Source organism: Chenopodium album, chromosome 8 (assembly GCF_948465745.1).
Source record: "Chenopodium album chromosome 8, dcCheAlbu1.1, whole genome shotgun sequence".
Taxonomy (NCBI): domain Eukaryota; kingdom Viridiplantae; phylum Streptophyta; class Magnoliopsida; order Caryophyllales; family Amaranthaceae; genus Chenopodium; species Chenopodium album.
In genome coordinates, this window is record NC_137841.1 from 70410759 (window position 1) to 70435426 (window position 24668).

The window sequence follows — 24668 nt, forward strand, 5'->3', positions numbered from 1 at the left end:
TCTATATGGAAAAATATATCACAATAATATATTTTCCGATATATCATATCTCTAACATATATTCATGGTGGAAATATTAGAAGGTTTTGATTAACAATTTTAATCATTTATTTACTTAATCATTATTGAGTAATTGTTTTTCCCTAACAGGATACTCATTTATTAAGACATGTATATATATATATATATATATATATATCATAAAGGTTTAGTTCTTTATTTTGTTTTGAGGCATCTTTGTCAATTTTGTTCTTTGGTTTAATTTGAGGTTTAAAAGTCATAGGATATACTTGTGCAAATGTGTAATGAATTTGATATCACTTTAACTTTTATTTATTGTGAATGATAATAATAAAAAAATGAAAGTACTACTATATATCTTCTTTGACTTTATAAAAAAATTAAGATAAAAACGGCTCTTAGGAAGCCTTTTAAGCTTGTATGAGTAAATTTTCATTCATCAATTAAATAAACAAGGAAACAAACTAGAAATAAATAAATAATTAAATAATAAATAAAAAAACTACACTAAGAGACAAAGAGAGGAGAATAGAAAGATATGAAAAGGGGAAGCAAAATAATTAGGAAGGGAGAGTTTCCCTCCAATCTGTTTAGAGTGAACATGTCAAGTTAAAGAAAGCCAACTAATTTAAAGACACTTTATTAATATATAAGATTATATTTAAAATAATTTAATAATAGTCGGCATGTTTAATTTCACATTCTAAGCAAGCTTACAACCGTCATTTTCATCATTATCATTACCTCCTTATGAAGCCTCCTCATCCAATCCCTCCTTCATCTCTCACTTTCCTTCCTTATTTACCTATTATTTCTAGCTTCCTAACTTACTCATATATATATACCTTTACTTATTAACTCTTTAATTAGCTACAACTAGCTAGTCATTTTTTTTTTAATTCTCACTTTCATTTTCTTTCATTTTTATTATTATTTTTATTTTATTTTTGATGTGTTACATATAGTATACTTTATGATAATAATCATATAGTAGTACAACTCCTACCCACATATATAGTAGGCTTCTTATAATTGATCATCATCATTTTCATCAAGAGTTGTAGAGATCATCAAAAGAGAAAGATTGCATAATAATAATAATAGTACTTGCTATTATTATTATTATTATTACTATCCATCTTAAATTAGACTAGTTAGGGTTCATTTCATTTCAATTTTGATTTTGATACATACATATAATGAGAGGACCTAATACAATGGTTAAGGATCACAAAGAGAAAAGTAGCAAGTGCAACAATAATAATAATACTACTATTAGTAGTAAGAACAATAACAATCATGTGAAATTGAGGAAAGGATTATGGTCACCCGACGAAGATGATAAACTTATGAATTACATGTTGAGGAATGGGCAAGGGTGTTGGAGTGACATTGCTAGGAATGCCGGCCTCCAAAGGTGTGGTAAGAGCTGCCGCCTTCGATGGATTAATTACCTCCGCCCTGACCTTAAGCGAGGCGCTTTCTCTCCTCAAGAGGAACACCTTATTCTCCACCTTCATTCCGTCCTTGGTAACAGGTAGGTTTTTATTGTTATATATGTATCATTGTATTTTAGATTGTTTGCTTTTCTTTCAATGCTTAATTTTCTTAAATATTATGTGTAATATTATATGAAATTAATCCAAGTCCAAGGTCTGAACCCAGAAAATGTACAAAAAAATTAATAACACCATTGAAAACTAGGCATACCAAACAATTTAATCGTTATGATGCTGTGCACCTACTATATAATCTTATTTTGCTAGCCAATTTATAGTATACATATACGTACATACATGAATTACTTAATTAATACGGAGTATATGATATATGATTATATCATTTTTCGTTGAATGTATAGTATATTAGTATACATTCATAGTGCTTTTTCCCTTGAATTGACATTTTTCTCTTAATTAATTATAAGGGGTTTCTTTTTTTTTTTTTTTTTTTTTTTTTTTTTTTTTTTTTTTTCTCTTAACTAATATCAGATGTAATTCTATATAGAAAAATTAGGTTTTTTTTTTTTCATCAGTTATGCAAAATATATAGCCATTATCTGATGCTACGTACATCATTTAATTTAAGGGATTAATTATAAGCTTCATATAATACTTATAATCACCATTTTCCTAGAACATGCTTGGTTAATATGTACTCCGTACTTCGTAGTATATATTTATTTGTTTTCTGTCCTAAGGTATAGAAAAAAAAAGAGCGCCTTCATAACCTAATTTTATAAATTAATGATAAGTTGAGTTTTCTCTTATCACGGAGACACAAATTTAAGTATTAAACATTCTGAAACATATTTTGATGAATAACATCCAAAGAAAAAGAAATGTGATGTTTCAAGTTTTTTTTTTAATAATGTACACGTACAATGCATGTTTAGGCTTTTAGCTTAGTTTTGCATTGTTTCTCTGCACTTTCCTTTAATAAAAGTGTTTGGATTATATTACTCCGTATTTGGCATCATTTAGGTAAACTCTTAAGTAAAATTGAGGTAAGTTTTTCATACAAAAAGTATATTAGTTTATTGGTGCTATTATATATTGTGCAAGTAAGCATGGTATAGTATGCATTATCATCTCCCTTGAAAAGCATATTTAAGATCCTGGACGTAAGCTAAGTTAGGTCGTCATTTGTGTCATTCTCACAATCATTTCATTTTTTTTTTTATAAAAATTACGGTAAGGAGAAGGATCTGACCGAACCTTAACCCTCACGTTTTTTTGGTCTGGTGACTAATTATACTTATGCATACAACTGTGCAGGTGGTCTCAAATTGCAGCCCGTCTTCCAGGGCGAACCGACAACGAAATCAAGAATTTTTGGAACTCCACCATTAAGAAAAGATTGAAACAAAACAAGAATTGTAACAACAACAATAACAATGTATCATCAATGGATGATCCTAGCAGCTTGTTAAGCGACACGACCGATTTAATGAACCCTATTCATCACCACAACAACTATGTAATAGGTCAAGAAGTAATGTTTCCATCATCTATGAACGATCATGCAACAAGTCATCATCATCAAGGTTTCATGACATCTGCTGCTGCTTATAACAACTTGTGCGGCATAGATTCATCTATAATATCAACCTCTCCTTCATCTCCTTCGATGCACACGGCCGCGAGCTCCATAACTAGCGTGGCGACCAACCAATTTGACAACTCTCTGCCTCCTCTTCTTGAGAGTAACGGTTATGAGATAAGTGTTAGCATGGCCAATTTTGCATGCCTAGGACAACAACAAGAAATGGTTGATCACCAAGGTCATTTTGGTAATTTTGTGGGGTGTGACGACCAAATCCAAGTATTCCATGATCATCAACACTTCGGTACACAAACAGGAATGAATTATAGCAACAACCATAGTAGTAATATTATCGCGAACACAACAACAACCAACACGGGTGAAATGTTGTTCCATAGGAGTAAAATCTGCAACGAAATCGTTATAAGTGACAGTGAGAGTTGGGGTGATATGGTCAAAATCGATCAAGACGGAGGCAATAATAATGGTAATAATTATGGGAATAATGGTAATAGTAATGATAATGATAATAATAACGGAAAAGAAGGAAACTTAAAAATGGGAGAATGGGATAGTTTGGAGAGTTTGTTGGGAGATGTCTCCTTTCCTTTCCTTGAATTTCAAGTTTAATCCCTCCTTAGCTTGGACAGACCTACCTTTTGTCTCTAGCGACCAATCCGAGTTATCTAGTACTTAGGTACGTACGTGTCTAGTTCGTTACTTCCATCTTCATACACACGGCCATAATTTTACACACACAAAATTTTGCCGGATTACACCTACCTAGCTACGTTACATACCCTTCGACTCCATCTTAATCATCCTCATCTTCATCCGATACTATTATCGATCATTTGTTTGTTAAGTTCCGTTATTTTTGTCCTCTACTTGAAGATTTTGCTTAGAATAAACGATAATGCAATAAGGAAATAGATAGGAAAGGAGTAAGTGTGAATAGTGAATTGTTGTTATACACTTGTGGAGAAGAGAATAAGTTTAGGTAGGATATAGAATACTTGCACCTTTGTATAATGTTAAATTGTTACTGTACAAAACAAAAAAAAGACAGAATAATTAAGCCATTAAAAAAATTGTATACACATTTGTTTTTCTTTTTCCATATTGAAATGCTAATTAGACATACGTAGTATAAAATATCTCTCTCAAATTAAGCTAGTCATCATATTTCTTTTTTGAGCACTTCTGAAAAAAAAACTTGTATTGTTACCTCTCCATAAATAGTTTTGTTTTATGCCCCTAGCTATAAGTACATGATTTGATCGGAAATACAACTCTTCAAATAATTCATACAATCTCTAACAATTGGAAATAATTTATATATACAAGTATATATTTTTTTTTTGTAATTTATTTTTTTTTGATAAAAGGAACAAAAATGTTAGTCAAATTATAATTTTCTTAATTTTCAAGATTTTGAAAACTGACAACAAAAAATTCCAAACCTTTTGTGGATTTTTTTTGTAGTGCTTAGTTAAAAGGTTTTGTGGATTAGCAAATCAACTCTGATAGACCGAAACTAGTAGAATTGTAAATGTATTGTTTGGTAATTTGATCTAATTGCCTTGAATTTATGTAGGCATTCAAAATTTCAATGTTTTCATTTGGACTTCTTGGTTGGTTGACACAATATAGTGAAAATAAAGACAATGACAATTCTTGGGGATTTGACTAATTTCTTAAAATATGTGAATTTACTTACCTAACTCTTCCTTAGTAAGTTAAAATTCCTATGAAAATACACTTCAATTCCTCGATTATCAACCAAACAATTTAATTGCTAAAAATTAAAATTTCATGGGAATATTCACTTCCCCAATGAACAAAACGACTTGGACCTGTTCTGATTTACTGAACTGAACTTAAAATAAGACGAAGAGAACAAACCCTTAGTACAAAATCCTTAGATTAGCTTATTACACAGACTATCAAAATTACAGTGATCAGTAAATGGGACTAAATGGCCCAATTGATTTAAATTTCAACCCAATTAAACATTACAGAAGCAGCAGGAAAACAAAAAAAAAAACAATACGTCGCCTGAGAGATTCGAACTCTCGCGGGGAAACCCCATGTACTTAGCAGGCACACGCCTTAACCACTCGGCCAAAGCGACAGTTAATTAATCAATTTCATTTATTTAACTATTTTAATATTACAGAATATTATAAAGACACTTGGCACGTCAGTACGTGGATATTGGCCTATTGGGTGGAATAAAATAACACTATTCATGTGTTGTATTGGCTACCTGCCACGTGGATAATACTAAATGTGAAAAAGGTGTACATCCATTCTTTTTACGTACTAATCGTAGCAATTAGAGTTTTATGTATGTCTCTATACGCAAATGTAATTGAGTTTTTATTAGAGTATCATTTAATCAAATTGTGAGAAAATTTTAGTATTGCAAAAGTATATACAAGTATATTGAGATGAATCTAATATGCCTTTATCTAATTTTACCATATCATTAACGGAGTAATATATACATGAATCACAAAAAAAGTTAAATAACCAATTGGTTGTTGGTGCAGTGGTGATTAAGGTTGCACTTAATAAATAACATTGTGTGTTCAATTCCCCACAATAACAATTGGGAGAGTACTGATACTTAAATGGCTTAGATTTAAGGCCCAAATCCGGTTATTGGTGCAGTGGTGATTAAGGTTGCACTTAATAAATAGCATTGCGTGTTCAATCCCCCACAACAACAATTGGGAGAGGACTGAAACTTAACCACAACTTAAATTTAAGCCTTGAATCCAAATTACTCCAAAGAATGAATGGGGTGCAACACCACAAAAAAATAAACAAAGTCAAATGGGATGTGCAAGTGCAACTATGGTAAAAGCCCAAAAATGACATTAAAAAAGAAAGAACAGTATCCTTTGGGTATCACGCGCAATATATTTAACAGTTTTACCTTAGAATTGTTACAGAAAAGTAGGGCATAATTTGGATTAAATTTATATTAGGAGCCATGAAAATATCCCTTATGAAGATTATGATGATCGGGAGCTATTGTTGGGTGGTGGACCCATATATATAGTACATACTTTGATTATATAGATTTGATATATTGAAAAAATATGGATTATTGTGCAAAGCAAACTATATTCACAATTATTATGTTTCTTTATAATTTGATTATAAGGCTAAAAATGCCTCAAATGATTTTAGCTTGTGATATTGTGACTTTTAATTTGAATAATAAAAGCATAAAACTGCATTAAGATTTTGAGCCATCTTCATCATTCTCTTAGCTCTATAATAATTTCGGCTATACAACCACTAACTTGCTTTAATTCATATAGCTTGCATTGCATGTCAATCCATCAACTCCTTTTTCATACAAGAAGGTAGCTATATATGCTGTGTTCATCATTATTAATTTATTATCATATATTAACTAGCTATTCAATCATATTTAGTTGGAGCTTAATATAGGTAATAAAGGCGGAATTTAGTAAGCAATATTAAAAAATGTTTAATTCTTGACCGTAGTAAAATGAAACAATATACTACCTCCATTAATTATTATGTGCAATTTTGAAATATTTTATATCTCACAAATGATAATTAACAAAGGTAGTGTGTTTGTAAATGTGTTGATAATTTGACATGTAGATTGTGTTCTTGTAAACTTTGATAAAAAAAAAACAACAATATAATTAATACAAAAAGTGGGTATCCTTTTATTTAATTAAACAAAGGAACGAATGATTACTACGCATAATGAGTCCGAATTAAAGGACAAAGTGTGATTAAGTTGACCATGATTCTTGAGGCAAAAAAAGAGATTTCGGTGTAAAGAAATACATGCCTGTTTTATTATTAGCTCCTATAATTTATTAGCCACTAGCTTAGGGCACAGAGAAAAGAGAGTGTCCAATTATGCTGTGGATAGATGTCCCATTAATCCATAATTTCCGGGAATACGAGGAGGAAATTAACTTAACAAATTTTAAGATTTATATTAAACATAAACTAGTACGGAGTACTTCATATATACAAGGAGAAAATTAACTTAAATATATGTGAGTACTTTATGCTATATTTTAAGAAGAACTCTATTAGACCTCAATCCTCACGGTTTTTTTGTCCAACAATTACAGGTTAGACACTTGACAGTAGAGGAGAGGGTAAAAGTATCCATACCCCCAAGTACCCTCACTTGGTAGGCTCCAGCTAGGATTTGAAGTCTCTCTCCTTTCCTAATTAACGTTCAGATTTTTGTTGTTGATTATTAGAACTTAGCTTATCTGTTCATATGGTCTAATAAATAGAGATAAGGAGTATAAAATATATTTCCTCTGTTTTTTTTTACTTGACCTGTTTCTTTTATCACGCTTGCCAATGCAAAACTTTAACGATCAATAACTTAAATTCTCCATAAGTAAAAATTATAAAAGTTATATATTATGATAGTACTTATTAAGACGAATCCAAAAAATCATACATGGATATATTTTTCCTTATATATTATTCACAAAAGACGGTCAAAGGAGGGGTGGTGAATAGTGTAAAAGTCAAAGCGGGTCAAGTAATAAAGAACGGAGGAAGTATGCAATTTACATAATGATTAGAAACTTAATAATCAAAATTCCATTTGAAGTAAAGCAAAGCTTCATTACCAAGCTACATCATCTTATAGTAACGTTAAGTAATAAATATAGATTTTGTAAATGATGTAATCTACATTATTAATTTGGTATTGGTTAGTTGTACACACACCCTCTCAATAATTCATAATACCCCACCCAAATCCATGCACCTTAATAAAAAGTCATGAAATTTGGATGGTTTCAACTATATCAATAGTTATAAAAGGCAGCACGTTGGACCATCCAACATATATTTATACTTGTCACGGGCAAAACCATAATAGTAGTCCTAAAATTACTACATATTATTAGCCTCTTACTCTCTTTAGGGGTGAACAAGTTTTGAACTCTAGTTTTAATTCGATTCAGTAATAGTTAATAATGATGATGGAAATGGAAGAAGAAGAAGAATATGGTAGCAACTACTATGTTCAAAGTCCATCCTCAGTCTCTCATCATCGTCGTGCTAACAGCACTACGACGACTTACACTGAGTCTGGCCGTAACCCTCAATTCTTATCACTTCCTTCTTATAACGAAGAAGAAGATCAAGATCAGTGTTACCCAACCAAACCACTTCTCAACAACCAAGACCACAATGCATCATCTATAGTGGCTAGGACCAGCACCTTCAGTGGCAATCTGTCTCGTTGCTCGTCTTCTCGAGCTTCAACCACTTGTTTCATCCACCAGAATGACGTGATGAGGATGACTAATGTACTATCTTGTGATCATGCAAATGGTACCCTCAGTTCTTCAGCTGGAAAGACGACGAATATTATTATTAATAAAAATAATGATATGGTTGTGCCTGTTATGAGTGTTAAAAAAATGGGAAAAGTTGATGATGAAGAGGAGTTGTATAATTTAGATAATGATGAAGGAAAGTGTTGGAAGTATTTCTCATTCAATACATACTCTTCTTATGTTTGGATTGGGTTACAACTTTTATGGAGGTTTTTGCTTAGTGCAATGCTTGCTTTGCTTGTTTTCTACCTCGTTACCAAGCCTCCTCATCCCCATATTTCAGTCAAGGTACGTAGTGTTTTTTTTTTTTTTTTTTTTTATTTTTATTTTTATTTTTATGCATGTTAGCTTATTAATTGTTTCTTCTTAGCTATTTGGAATTTTGTCTTAATTTTCTTAGACCCTGTCCACTTCACCTTAAAAAAATACGGAGTAATATTCAGTAAAAATAATTTAATTTCAGTAAAAATAAGTTCAGTTCAACAAAAATAATTTCAGTTCGGTAAAAATAATTTCAGTTTTATAAAAATCAATAAATGTAAAGAAGAAATATAATAGAGATTAAGTAAAAATAATTTCAGTTCATGCAGCAAAAGTAATTTCAGTTCAGTAAAATTAATTTCAGTTCAGTAAAATTAATTTCAGTTCAATAAAAATAATTTAAGTTCAGCAAAAATAATTTTAGTTAAGTAAAAATAATTTCAGTTCAGCAAAAATAAGATTAAGTGAATATGGTCTTACTAGGGTTTAAGGTTATTTAATACTCCCTCCGTTTCATAATGTTAGTCCCATATGGAATCAATCACATAAAATAAAAAAAAAAAACAAATATATTTGGAATCTAACATTAAAGTACAACAGATTTCATAATTAGTTTACCTTATTTAAATTTTTTTATTTTTCATTAGGAAAGCACAAGTCATAATTGCATAAGACAAACTTTTAAATAAAACGGATGTTCAGTAAATTACCGAACATCCGTTATAAAGTGACAATAAAATGTGCAAAATTTATACTAAAACGCACAAAAGTTACCCTGACATATATAAAAGTTATTTATGCTTCATTGATAAATTTGACAAAAGTGACACTAAATCTGACAAAAGTGTACCCGATGTACAATAAATTACTGAAAACCGGGTGTATACAAAAGTTTTCCATTGCATAATTTAAGGTAAAAATTTCCTTACTTAGACTCATGTCATCAATCCACAATCAATTAATTAAAAAAAAAATCAAGTCATAAAATGAAATATATTCAATATGGGTAGAACTTTTTGAAACGCCCAAAATAGTATATGGGACTAACATTATGAAACGGAGGGAGTAACACATTTGCTATCTTTTCAAGCATACTCGTAGTAAGTAGTACTTTCTATAATTAGCTTTAAAAGGATATTTCCTTTTTTTTTTTTAATTAGCTGATACACTTGATTTTGGCACAAATATTAAAGAGGTAATCGGTAATGTGGTTAGCAAGCGTAAAGTAGTAATTACATAGCAAAAGGTTTAACATAAAAAGAAATGCGTAAACTAAAGAAATTGATTAAAAAAAAAAAAAAAAAAAGGAATACACATCAACTAAAAAATAAGCGGATGAAGTATTGCATATTTGGCTTTTTGCACGATAATTACTTTTTTTAAAACTAAATGGCACACTTAAAAAGGATAATTAAGTGACCTCTTTGAGAAAAGTAAAAAAGCTTAATAGCAATTAGCACTCATGAATTTTATTAGTTAATTGTTAAGATTTAAGAGTACATCACATACATATAGAACATAGTTACAATGTTACATGTAATGAAACTAGGCCTTTAAAAGAAAAAACCAGAAAACTTGACACATAGTATGGGCCTTAAACATCAGTATTATGGACTAGAAAGTGGACCTTAACCTCAGCTTTGTTCACATAAATGCAAAATGCAGGTGATAGGAGTGAACCAATTTGAGCTAACGGAGGGAGTTGATTTAACTGGAGTAGCCACAAACTTTCTGAGTTGCAACCTTTCAATGGCGCTTATAATTGACAACAAATCTAAAGTGTTTGGTCTTCATATCTTGCCTCCAACCATCGACGTTTACTTTGGTCGTGTACCATTTGTCATGTCTCGAGTAAGTTTTCAGCAAATTACCCCCTCTGTGTTTTAATAAGCGTTATAATTTGACCAAATGTGCATGTTGAGACACAACTTTGACCATTAATTTATCTAACTATGTATCAGTAAAATCATAGGAAATTTTGTAGTATGAAAGTATACTTTATAACGAATCCAACAATGTATTATACAATAACATTTGTTATTTATATATATTAATTAATCAAGTCAAAACCATTATGTGAATAATGAAAAAAGTCAAACTGTAACACTTATTAAAACAAGGAGGAATAATTCAAATTAGTTACATAATTTCAGTTAACTAATTTTAATTTCATCAATCAATCTGAAGTTTCCTTGGTAGTGGATGAAGTATGATTAAAAAGTCTTTAACAAAATGATTCATTAAAGATTGGTTTCTTATGGGCCAATCAATGGGCTGATACACTCTACTTAAAAGGCTAAGAAATGATTGGCTATGTTTACTGAATTGCCCAAACAAGTGGATCTCTTTCACTAAGGTCTCTATTAGTAGTCATGTACATACTCATGTAGTCAATGTGAATGCATCTATATGTTCAATGTTTCCCTTTATCAATAAGTGTTAACTCCAACCCGGCCTTCAAATCTATCACTTCAACTTCAACTCAATAGTAAGTGCTTAAATATTTGGACTGCAATACTGCATATTTTTTTGTTTTTGTTTTTTTTTTTTTTTAAATTTTTTTTTTTTGCAGTATTATACTCGTAGTGTTATATATAATCATATAAGAGCTAGATCGTCTGAGTTGAGTTGAATTGAATTGAAATAGGTTCAAAAATATATATAGTCAATATAGGGTTTTACTTTACAATTAACCTATTCATAATAAACAAGATTAAATAATATAGTTGAGTTGGATTCTAATAAGTTGTTAGTCCATTTCTAATGAAATTACAATATTAAATATCATACAGATTTGATTAATGATAAGTTAATTGCTAATCCCTACGTCACTTTTTAATCTTTATATTAAAAAGTGTTCGACGTATTAATTATTTGCATTAATATTCCGTAATTAATACGATCAAATTTGTTAAGGGTTTATGATTGATGATGAATGAAATTATTGAAGGGGGCAAACATGTACGTTCGGAGCCGAGAATGGAGGGAAATGTCGGTATCGGCGGGGACAACGAAGAAGGCAATGTACGGAGGTGGAAGAAACATGGAAGACATGCTTAACTCACAAACAGGACTCCCTTTGTTTGTCACTCTCAAGTTCAGCTCTTATATTAGAGTGGTTCAAAACTTGATTCAGTCCCACTTCCATCATCAAGCTCACTGTTTATTGCTTCTTCGTAATTTGAATGATCAACAACATCACACTACTCTCACTCACTCTGTAAACACCACTTGCAACCTTCTCACTTCCTAATTTTATTTTTATGTTTATTTACTTAAAATCGCATGCAATTATAATAGAGGTCCATCTTAAGATTATGAACTAATTTATGTGCCAAAAATGTAATCTCAACTCGCCAAAATATGATCAATGCATGGAAGTAGTATATCATTTTATATATTTTTTTTAAACAAGCAGTATATTATAGAAGTATAATCTCTATTATAATGTTGTGTTTTTGTGTACGTACTAATAATTTTGATAATTACTTGCTTTATATAAAATAGATACTTCGTATAGTGCGTAATTGATAAGATAGGAGGCTAGAATAGTTGACTAGTTTTCTGGGAGGCCAGACATCCAATATCACCATGCTCATTCTAAAAGGGATTTCCTTTAAAAAAAAAATTTAGGATGGGCCTTCTTAGCATAAATTGAAATCCAATCGGAAAAACTGAACAACTCGATTATCAAAAAACCCTGTTTTAAAAGAATATCATTGTTTCTTCTCAAGATAGGCTTTCAACTACCTCACTTGACAAATTTTTGAGAAAACTAAACACACATATATCTGTAATTATGCATGTATAGTATTAGTTGCTCATGTTAATTTTGTCCTCCTTTCTTTCACAATTTGTGTAATATTACTCATATAAACAATACACACGTACCTAATTGTGTAAAGTTAATTAGCAAATAAGTTTAATTAAAGATAAGTAGACTACTTTAGCAATTGACTTAAAAAACCAACTTTGTCAAGCTAATTGCTTGCGAATTAACCTGTTTTGTACATAGTGTATTTGTTGGATGATAAATAACATGTTTTATCGTTTTATGATGACATTATATAATGTAATGAGGCCGTATCTTTGTTGAATATACATAAAATGGCGTAGTGTTTGGTGCACTAGCTAGTTAGTGAACAGATGATACACGTCAATATGAATTGTTTAGGGTTTCCATGTGGAGGGCACACGCCATTTCCAATTTTTAACATAAAGCTAGTGACATGTTGGCTAAAGGAATGCGAAACACACGCATCCAATATTATTATTATTAATTTTATAAAATATATTTATGTGTTATGAGCCTATGACGTTGGAAATTTGCCTAAATAATAAAAATAAAAAGGATTTTGAGGTGGAAGACAGCATTCACCCCACATAGATAGAGATAGTCCAAGAATTTGAAATATCCAGTAACTGCTAAATTATACTCCTTCCGTCCTCAAAACTTCGACCATTTTGGCCTAATTTTAGTCCCAAAATGATTTAGAGGAGTGGGGGATTGAAAAAGTAAAAGGAATCCCGACCCCTTCTCATACTATCCCTAGTGAGGATTGAACCTCAAGAAAGTACCCTCCTTAGCTTTCAAGACACTTAGCAAACTTAACTTGATGAATATTACTAGTTACTACAATATAATTATAAATCTATGTATGACATGGAGTAGTAATTATTTTGAATGATAGATATTGAATGTTGATCGATGAAATAATAGCACGTTGTATTGTAGAGGACCACGGCTGCTTCTATTGATTTACAACTACCCCTTGGTTTTAATTGCTTTTGGCTCTTTCTCCGCACTCCATCCATACCTTCCCACTAAATCAAGCCACTAAATCATCATCTTAATTATAATTACTCATTAATTAATACTCCTATTCTCTTTCTAAAGCTTGCCTTAAATTGTTGTTCTAAAAGTGTCACATCTAATTAAAGTATGTACGACGTGTGTCGAGGACCAATCGTTCTATAAGAATTTCATCTCCTTTTTTATTTCTTCAGTCAATAAATTATAGAAGACTGGTAGGCCCAAGTTTAATGGAATGTAGCTTTTTTATGGTTGATTCTTGATTATTACAAGAGTACATGACTAATTATAATAAGTTCAATCGAAATTAGTACTTTAGGTTTTTTTTTATTTATTTTTTTATTTTTAACATAGTAATTATTACTCCGTATATTTTTAGTGGAAGTAAAATTGATTTATTTCTCATTATGACAAGAAATATATAATAATCCAATTTCAATAAGCGATGTTATATCCAATTTTTTAAATTAGAGGCCGGGTTTAAATTTTGTATGTATCTAATAGGGTCGGGTTATCTGGGTTCATTCATTACCTCGAAGTTGTAAACACCTCCTTCCAAACTGTTTATATACTCTATTAACCTTATAATTACTTATACAACATAATTTTTGCTTCAAAGTATATTTATAATTACACATTTATGTTGAATAGACACGAGTGGGATAAAGAAGAAGAGAATTAAAGCATTGGGACAAAATACATGAAGGTATCCTTAGCTTAGATAATATACCAATGATATATATACAACCATTGGAGTTTACATACAGATCGAATCATCGAATGCAACATTGTTATTATGCATGCATGCATGCAATTGTTGGATACTACTTTACAATTATCTAAAGTCGCATTGCATGCATTTCAGGACAGTAGAATATCCTATCTTTGATTATATATATATATATATATATATATATATATATATATATATTTATATATATTCCGTACTAAGCTACAATAATATGTCTACTTTCATTTTGAGGATAAGAGTTGGATATTTTGAAATTTAATAACACAGTTAAATAAAAATACATGATTATTATTATATTGGTAAAAATACAAGAAAAATTGGTAAAAATATTTTGAGCGAATACACCACAAAGTTGAAATTATTTAATAATAATCGAAAGTTGGATTATTTAAAGAGAATACGTGAAAGTTGGGATAATTTTTACCAATTTTTCCAAATAAAAAAAGAGATAAAAATTTAATTCAAGATATTGTTTGGCAATCAATTGTTAACCACTTGTACGTATCGTACTAACTTGGTTGAATTGATTAGACCAATTGTTAAATTGGTTTTGTAGTTTCACTAGTTTGTAATATTATTGACATTTTTCTAAATTGGTGCATTTACCATACCTTAATAATCCACATTGATTAGCTAGCAATACAAGGTGATGCATAGTGAAAAAGTGATGACGGATATGTTTATTTGCCTAAATACCTGGAATGAAAACGAAGGGCACTTATCTCTTTATAATATTAATGCATTAATCAATATTACTCCAACATATATAGGTAAACCATTATAAGTTGCCTGATATTCTGTTGTTTTTGTTAGTGCTGTTTCCATATAAGTGTTCGAGCACTTATCAATATTTTTAAGCACATTTCAGCTCTTCTTTAATTATAAAGTTTTCTTTTTACCACATTAAAATATAAGGATTAAGCTAAGTAAACGAACTCCACCTTCCATAAAGGGTAAACTAATCACCTCATCAACTACAATAATACATGCTAACGATGATTTAATCAAAAATTTAAAAACGAATATTGTGTTATGTATACATACCACCAACGAAAAAAATTGGGTAAGTTGAACTCACACTGAGTCTAATATATTTGAAATTAATAATCTAATATCTTATATTAATCATCTAATATTTGACATTAAATTATAAATGTCAGATATTATATTATTAATATAGTTAGATGTTAGATTATTATATATTGGACTCACGGGGAATCCGGTCTAAAACTTTCTCATACTACCAAAAGAACATCTGTACGTACTGTGTAGATGGCTAAAATAATTAGGGCTTGATAGGATAAGTTCAAGATCGAGATCAATGAAAACAGAAGGAAGAACCCAAGTGTCCTAATTAAATAGTAGCCAAATGCAGGATTGCATGCATGTGAAACTGTCTATTACTACGCTGAATACTTCAGGCTAGCTATCCTATTACGTTGATATAGGTTGTAGGACTTGTAACTATAAGCTGTTGAAACATGTTCGTACTTTGGTACGTAATTCCAATTTTAATTTGCTGCCAACTTGTATTTCATGTAAGCAATCTCATTTATTTACATGCATCTATCTTAACTTAATTATTAAAGGGAGTATCTTTTTATTATGCCAATTATATACATATAAGAGTGTTTTTTTTTTTTTTTTTTTTTTTTTTTTTTTTTTTTTTTTTTTTTTTTTGTCCAAGCTGAGGTTAAGGTAAGGAAATTCTTACCTCCAAATACCCTCACTTGGTAGGATTTGAACCTAAGATCTAAGGTAAGTCACTTATTATCAAGTGATGAGTCTACAAAGTTTAAAACTTAAAAGCATGTGGGTGTGTGTGATTGGATATTATCCTATCTAAGGGTCTGTTCTGATTTGCTGAATTGAGCTGAATTGACTGAACTGAATTGAATTGATTGGAGTTGAACTGAACTGGATAGAGCTGAAATGAATCATTTATGAGAGAAGAAAATTAGGAGCTGAACTGAACTTATTGGAGCTAAACTGAACTAAAATTAAGCTGATTGAAGAGAACAGGCCCAAATCAATTTTTAATACAAAGTTTTCCATTTTTAGGTTTTTAAGTGTTTGGAGAATCTGATTTGATGAAGCATAGGCAAAGGTAAATATCTTGGTAACGAAAATAGAAGAATATGATGAAGCACAAGCCAACATAAGAATGAAAGGCCTCTCTTAAAGCTCCATTCTTTCAATCTCTCTCATCAAATCCATAAAATGTATAGAGTAATGCCTTTTTTTTTTTTTTTTTTAAGTTTTTGGATAAACAGAGCAAAGCAAAGCAAATTGAGTCAGGATAGAGCAGCTCAAAAGAACAGGGCCTAGTTAGCTAACAACATTAAGGTGTACACTACATTTGTACAATAGTACAATACTAATGATCATAAAAGAGAAGCTAATTAATTAAGCAAGTGAAATTAGGTCATAATGTCATAATGGTGATAGTCCCACCATAGTAACAAATAGGGAAGTATTGGGAATCCAACACAGCCCACTTTAGGGAAAAGTTGGGAAATTAATATTGTTAGCTCACCTTAAAGTGAAATTTAATTGGATTAGAAAGCATACAAGGAAAAGAAGTTGAACCAATGTTTTCAACAATGTTCTTACTAAAATATAGATTACATAATTAACTAAGATAAATGTATACATAATTACATACTTGTACATAATTAGTATCTTAAACTTAAATTATAATGGTGCTAGCTAACTGTACTTATGGCCGTATGTCTTGTAAGCAACTAAGTGGTGGTGCACATAGCATGCATGCTTCATGTTGTTATCGGCAATAGTGCGTTTTTTTTTTTTTTTTTAAATTAACCGAGTAGAAATGAAGCCAGAATAATCCTCCTAATGTTTCAATTTTCATTTACTCATTTACATTATTCTTACAAAAAGTCAAAATTTATGTATATTAGCCATATAAGTTTTATAAACATTTTTTTTTCGTTTTATCGATTCACCTTTTGGGGTAATATGTTTTCGGGGCTCTGTTCTTAGTGGTTAGGTTTCAATCCCCTTCCAATTTTTATTGTAAAGGATTGAACACACGGTCCTCCCTATATATCTAGTGCAGCCCTAATCTCCAATGTACCAACTACCAGAGTACCAGGAGTCAATTTACAAGTTTTATAAACTAGATGTAGCAAAGTTACAACAAGAAATAAATAAAGAAATGATAAAAATTAATGTATCGATCTATTGAATCAATTGCATCGCAAACTCCGCAAGTAATTACTTTGAGAAATGTAATTACTTGTAACTATAATTAAAGACTTGGGATTTGTTTTATTGGATTGCAAACTTGCATTACTTAATTAGCACGCAGTTAAAGCCTTAACCATATAATCCTCAAAGCTTGACATTCATGACAGGGGTCTTTAGGCCCTCAAGGGAAGGAGCTCCGTTCCTGCTAATACAATTGTTAATAATAATAGTACGTGACAAGGACCGAGTAATGATACACGTACACAGTCCGATATAATAAGCATTTAGTATACGTAGTAATTTGAAAGTGTACAACAAATTAAAATCACGTATTAATTGGTGTAATTAATGTTTGATTTAACTTAATACGACGGTTTATTACCAATTATAGCTCGTATATGCAATCATATATCAATAGTAACATAATTTAAGTAATGGAATGGAAGGCGTGGTCCACTAAATAGATGGGGATGGAAAAGAAATGTGTGTTATGAGAAAATGACAAAAAAATGAAAAGATGGAGTGGGCTATAAAACAGAACGAAAACTTGCGTTTATTTACTTATTATGTCACCAACAAAACAGAACAAATAACACCTTACTTCCTCTGCTCTTTCTCTCTCCAACCCAATACACTAGTCTTTCAGCTTCAACTCTTACTCAGGTAAACTATTCTGCATTTTTATTTTTCTATTTCTGTTTTATTTCTGATGAATAAATCTAACTTCATTATACATAAATATGATCAACCAATATGATTGCACCATGGCCTCCTCTTTTAAATTAAAATATACGAAGTACCAAGTAAAGTACTTCGTATGTGATTATTTCTTCCATGAATAATTATTAGAGGGTGCGAAAAAATAAACATTAGGAAGTTCTTGTTACAAGGGAAATTCCTAACGCGTTTATTATTGATGTAAATATTTAGCTACATAGCTTAAGTACATTGTACGTGTATAGTCTTATTAGTCATTATCAATGAGAAAGGGATGTGGTGATCTCTTATTTCACCACATATTATTAGCTTAGCTAAGCTAGGATCTTTAAAGTAAAAGTATACATGCAATTTATGAGATGGATCTTTTTTCTTCAAATATGAGATGGATGTTCATTCTTAAAAAAAAGTTTGATCAATGTATTGCTGAATAAAGCAAATTAGGAAGAAAAGCGTGTAAAACTAACTCACTTTCAATAGATGTCGTCCTATAAAAATAGACTAATACGTAACACTTCAACCTTAACTTTACTTGGGCCAATACTATAAACACATGTATGTATGCACTTTAGTACTTTATAATCCCATGAATCGGGCCTTTTTTTTGGGGTACTCTACATCATACTAAATAACATGGACAATGTTGTTAATGTACCAAGGTCGTGACTAGTGAGTCGTTCTAGGCACATACCCGTATGGTACAATTATATTTACTTCGTATATTTTTAGGATGAAGCAAAACGAAAGTACTAATCTATAAAAAATAAATAATTAAATAAATAAAAACGAGGATGGAGTAATGTGTCAAGAAGAAAGGAAGGAAGAAAGTCTAGAAGAGAGGGAAGTTTAAGGTTACAGAGGGCCGTGGAGAAAGGTGGCACGTGAGATTGTGAGAAAGAACGATTAAAGTGGTACAAACTAGTCTTAGTGTACCAATAACTCTTATTAATAACATCATTAATTTAGGACTTAGGAGTACTTCATATTAGTATTATTATCCCACTTTTTGGTACAATAACACTAATTGTCATTAATCTTAGACTAGTGATGATTAGTGTCTATCTATTAATATGAGGGGTCACACTATAAATCAATGATAAAAAAAAAATGTAGTGGAAACTTAAAGTTGCAATTATCTACCGTACAAATTATGTTGTGGTACATAAATCCTAATACATCCCGTTTTAATTGTCAGAAATCATTTTAATACAAAAATTATGAAAATCAAGTAGACAGAGAAAGATTGTAAGTTTACATAGGTAAAAAAAATATAGAGAAAAGGTACTAAAAATAGTAATATTGCAATTAATATGAAACAACTTTTTTAAGAAAATGTAGTCATACTCATGTCGCGCCTTTCCTTTTTAAAGCAGAAAAGCGTGAATAAACCATCTAAAGTTCTTGATTAAAACATAATCTACTCATGCCATTTCCTATTGCCTCGTAGCTACTAATTAAATTAGTTGGAATAAACTTCAAGTAATTATTGTGGGATCTGTGACTTGGTTCATTAAGTATACAATGTTAATGTAATACGAGTAACGTTTAACAGCCTTGATGAGTTTGTTAGTGTGACTTACTTCCAAATGCATTGCTATCTTTACAAGCTAAGACATATAGCTAATTTAAGAAGTATGTACTTCGTATATAATTTGTATATAATATAGTCTTATAATATAATAACGGTGCAATTTTCTGATTGTGTAGTTGGTGATATAACAATGGCTGATAGTACTGGTACATTACATCTCCCTGCTGCTGAGACCAACAAATGGAAGATACCACTTTCGGTGTTCTTTAAAGATGCAAGGTATGTTTCATTTAATTTAATCTATTCAAACTATATAATAAAAGAAATAATTAGATGTTTAAAATTTATGTATAATGTTAGTTGATGTTCATGCATGCAGGAGTGTGTTCAAGATGGATTCATTGGGTTTAGAAATATTAAGGATTGCAATCCCTGCTGCTTTGGCTTTAGCTGCTGATCCTGTTGCGTCTCTCATTGACACCGTCTTTATTGGCCACATTGGTCTGCCCTTCTTTTCCTTGTCTCTCTTTTATTGTTGCAATCATACATGCCTTGAATAATGAATTATGTAAATCGAGTATGTTACATACATATCTATGTCTTAATATGGTGCACTGGTTTAATGTGTGTGTAGGCGCTGTGGAGCTTGCAGCTGTTGGAGTTTCAATAGCGATATTCAACCAAGCTTCAAAAATTACTATCTATCCACTTGTCAGCATTACAACTTCTTTTGTTGCTGAGGAAGAAACAGTGAGCAAAATGAATGCAGAAGTAGAAGATGCCGAAAATCAGAAGGAGGCTCTTGCTGAGGCTGGTGACTCTAAAGAGATGATGCCCCAAGATGATGCACTTGGGAAACTAGAGGAGGGTACTGCTACAAATATTAGCAAAGATGATCATCTTGCCGGAGAAGGTCCTGACTACATCAGACTGCTACTATATGCCTAACCAGATTCTATATCTTCTAGGATATATTTTAACATGAAATCTGTGTTTCTGACAATTTTCAGATTACCTGGGAGTAACTAAAACAACCAAGAAAGCCTCGATTAGTAGTCCTGAGAAGATTAAAGTAGTAGGCAAGCGGCACATCCCATCAGCTTCTACTGCAATTGTTCTAGGATTGTTCCTTGGTCTTTGTCAAACCATATTCCTCGTCTTTGGAGCTAAAATGCTTTTGGGAGTCATGGGTGTAAAACATGTTGGTGTCCTTATCATTCTACTTTTTCTCAATTAGTTTGTTTATCCTTGTATAAATGGTTATTTGCTTAGTCTAATAGCCTTCATCAATCATTATGATTTTCTGCTCATCAGCTAATTCTAATTCCGTTCTTGAATATATAATTTGCAGGATTCTCCAATGCTAAAACCAGCTCTTAAGTACTTAACATTAAGATCCTTTGGTGCTCCTGCTGTACTTCTTTCATTAGCAATGCAAGGTGTTTTTCGAGGGTTTAAAGATACGACAACTCCCCTTTATGCTACTGGTAAAAAGTCTTTTCTTCTCCTTTCCAGCTTAGTGGCTCTTATCTTCAAATACAGGAATATATGCAAGAAATAATATAGTTTACATATGATTCTTTGTATTGTAGTACAAATTTCATCAGTAGTAGTAATATGTAAGAAATAATGGTGATTAATGCTTATGGTTCTGACTTCAATTCAGTTGTTATTCTGATCTGTTAGTGAAAACATTCTGTCTGTACAAGTTAGTGAAAACATTCTGCAATTACTAGTAATTACTCAGATTTGAATTATTACTCTTATCTCTTTTCTGTTTCACTTTCCCTCTTTTTACATTTTCGAGTTGTTTTCTACAGTTGCAGCAGATGGTGCAAATATCATACTGGATGCAGTTCTCATCTTTGCATGCCGTTTGGGTGTCAGTGGTGCAGCCATTGCTCATGTACTCTCACAGTACGTTGCAATCTAATTAAGCATTTGTTATAGAAACTGTTTTTTCACAAATTTTGGTTTGTCAATCTCAGACATTTTCTTGGTGTTATAGGTACCTAATGTCATTTATACTCTTATGGAGGTTGACAAGGGAAGTTTATTTGTTGCCTCCTAGTTTAAAAGCTCTGCAATTAGGTCGATTTCTCAAAAACGGTATGGAAAAACTGAATTCTATTATTAATATTCTGTTTCATTTCTTAAGGTTACCTAAGGTAGAATCAAATGATTTCTTCTTCAGGTTGCCTATATTGAATGATTTACTGACATATTTAAGACAGGTTTGTATTTGTTCACGAGGGTCATAGCCGTCACTTTCTGTGTCACCTTGGCCGCATCTCTGGCTGCAAGGCTTGGTGCAACTCCGATGGCTGCGTTTCAGATCTGCTTACAAGTATGGTTGGCTTCATCACTTTTGGCTGATGGTTTGGCAGTAGCTGGTCAGGTAAAAGAACAGATTTACTTCTTTCAACTGTTTGCTCTTTTACTCTGCATTTTAATCAAGCAACACAAGATGTATACTCTACTACGACACTGAATAGCATGACAGCAAAGCTAATTATGCTTCATTAATCTGGGGTTCAATTTTAGGCAATCTTGGCTAGTGCATTTGCTGAGAAGGATTACGAGAAGGCAACTGCTGCTGCTGCTAGGGTATTACAGGTATGGCAACGGGAGTTTTCTTCTTTACTCCAGGACTTAACTTCATGTATTGCTGATGTGCTCATCAGTTGTCCACTGTCCAAATATTGACCTTTCCTCTTTGGTTCACTGCAGATGAGCTTTGTTCTTGGGTTAGGATTGGCTGTTGTTGTTGGACTCGGTTTGCAGTTTGGAGATGGTATCTTTACATCCGACAAGAGAGTTCTTCATCTCATCAGCATTGGTGTGCCGGTAATACTTGATTCTTTCATTACCAAAACTCCTTTACAAACTGTAATCTATGTTCTGCAGTCTGACATGTAGTTTGTTTTCTCATCAGTTTGTTGCAGCCACACAGCCAATAAACTCCTTATCATTTGTTTTCGATGGTGTGAACTTCGGGGCATCAGATTTTGCTTATTCTGCATACTCCATGGCAAGTTTCCAAGTTCTAGGATTTACTAGAATGAGGCATAGTTTTCTACAGGAAATATTAATCTGATGAACTGAAATCTTCGTCTCTATAGGTTCTAGTCGCGATTGCAAGCATTGGATCACTATTTCTGCTATACAACAGCTATGGGTTTATAGGTATCTGGAGTGCATTGACTATCTACATGGGTCTACGTACATTTGCTGGAATTTGGAGGTAATAGTTCTCCTAATGATATTGTTACATTGCTTATTAGCTAACTGTGCAATTATGATTAACACGACATGCTATGTTGGATGAACATTTGTAGGATGGGAACTGGAACCGGACCATGGCGCTTTCTAAGAAGTGGATCTTATTTTTGATGAGTCTTATCTCCTTTCAATAATGGCATCACATCTCCGAGCAACCAACGTGCTCACTAGTCATTACTATTACCGAAATTACCACCATTCATCTTTCTTGACAGTACAAGTTACGCTCTCTGCACATTTTTTGGAGACGTAGAGAGCTGAATATATGGCTCGCCTCGCCTATCCTAGCCTATCCCATTCTATCCCTGCTTGAGGGATCCCTCTCAAATTAGTGCCATTAGTTGTATCAGTAGTACAATAATTCATAAAAACATAAAAGTGGATAGCACAAGTGCACAGCGTGTAATTGTATCTTTGATAAATGAAAGTGTGGTGCAATTTTTCTGGTTTCCATATTCTTGCTTTTTTATTCACAAAACAGGGGATCAAAGTGCAGAACTTGCTCAATTATTAGACAACAAATATTATCTTGCGAGAAAGAAAAGTCAAAAACGAATGTGAAAGCATGCCGATTTCTAAATGAATTGTTGAGAGATCGTTTCATACAAGACTTTATTAGGACAATGATAGTTGAGATGATCCGTTAATAACCATCAAGAGTGTAAACACAAGTGGCACGTAAATTTGTGTTATAAACACATTGTTAATTGTAAATTATTTGCCCCGATTAGGACCATGCAACATGAAACATTATATGAGCCGCAATGGCCGCAACAGAAACATGGGAACAAAACTGAAACAATAATTCCTATTTGTTAAACAACTTCTTCACAAACGGTTGTATGCATCAGCACAAATCTAATCATCATTTATTCGGATCTTTTACCAAAACGGCTTGTTTGACAAAAGTATTTATCAAAACGGCTAATTATAAAATTTAATTTCCAAACTAGCTAATTTATTAACTTAAAAGGAATTCATCTATTTCCTGACCAGTTTGGTTCACTTTTTTTTTTTTTTTTTGGTTTATTTTTATTTCCTTAAAGATTTTTTTAAGTTGGAAAATTTAAGCAGTATACAAAACTACGAAGAACGTAAACAGTCGCAGACTTGCAGATTCCTAATTTCGATAAAAAAAAAAAATTAAAAGCCCTAATTTTTCATCTTAATCATATCAGTCACAAAATTTTGGAATTTCAAGTCTTATTGTTTTATCAAGATTACCTAAAATTTATATACGACGATAAGGGATTTTAGGGTATTGTTAATCTTTTTCATGTCTATTAAATTAATTGTACTCCGTATACTCTTTGTTTATGTCGGCTAGTATGAATGTTTTTTTTTGTTTAATGTGTATGTTAAATCAAAGTTACATATATTTATTTCTATCTTTATGTGTTACCAAAAAATAGTTGTATTTTTTATTTCTTTTGTTGATTGGAAGTTTGGTACATTTTTTTAAGTGGTTGTTTATGTTGTGTAACTTTTTCAAAAATTGAGAATTGCTGCATACATGCATATTATGTTGATTGTTATTGTTCAAATTAATGGGACATTTTAAACTATGTCATTAGAATTTAAATAAAACCAAATTTAAAAAAAAAAAAAAACCATAAAGTGAACCAAACGGGTTCAAATGAATATAAAAAATAAATACTATCCTTT

General features: G+C 31.4%; 3 protein-coding genes and 1 non-coding gene across 4 annotated transcripts; 3 read left to right on the forward strand and 1 right to left on the reverse strand.

Annotated features, from left to right (window-relative positions):
- The first annotated feature begins 572 nt into the window (after window positions 1-572).
- LOC145556466 (uncharacterized) lies at window positions 573-4588 on the forward strand. Its single transcript, XM_081618116.1, has 2 exons — window positions 573-1558; window positions 2799-4588. The coding sequence occupies exons 1-2, from the start codon at window positions 1221-1223 to the stop codon at window positions 3694-3696; spliced, it is 1236 nt and encodes a 411-aa protein (XP_081474242.1). The 5' UTR covers window positions 573-1220; the 3' UTR covers window positions 3697-4588.
- A 530-nt stretch (window positions 4589-5118) lies between these two features.
- On the reverse strand, window positions 5119-5200 carry TRNAS-GCU (transfer RNA serine (anticodon GCU)). The gene has a single exon. It is a non-coding gene; the product is annotated as a tRNA-Ser (tRNA).
- Window positions 5201-7965: 2765 nt separating this feature from the next.
- LOC145556467 (uncharacterized) lies at window positions 7966-12051 on the forward strand. The gene is made up of 3 exons (XM_081618118.1): window positions 7966-8726; window positions 10365-10550; window positions 11650-12051. The coding sequence occupies exons 1-3, from the start codon at window positions 8073-8075 to the stop codon at window positions 11950-11952; spliced, it is 1143 nt and encodes a 380-aa protein (XP_081474244.1). The 5' UTR covers window positions 7966-8072; the 3' UTR covers window positions 11953-12051.
- A 5998-nt stretch (window positions 12052-18049) lies between these two features.
- On the forward strand, window positions 18050-23433 carry LOC145556468 (protein DETOXIFICATION 43-like). Its single transcript, XM_081618119.1, has 14 exons — window positions 18050-18136; window positions 19898-20000; window positions 20101-20222; window positions 20356-20634; window positions 20732-20922; window positions 21073-21208; window positions 21542-21638; window positions 21730-21830; window positions 21956-22119; window positions 22266-22337; window positions 22452-22568; window positions 22657-22752; window positions 22844-22965; window positions 23060-23433. Exons 2-14 carry the CDS (start codon window positions 19912-19914, stop codon window positions 23112-23114), a joined length of 1641 nt encoding a protein of 546 aa, XP_081474245.1. The 5' UTR covers window positions 18050-18136; window positions 19898-19911; the 3' UTR covers window positions 23115-23433.
- Window positions 23434-24668: the final 1235 nt, after the last annotated feature.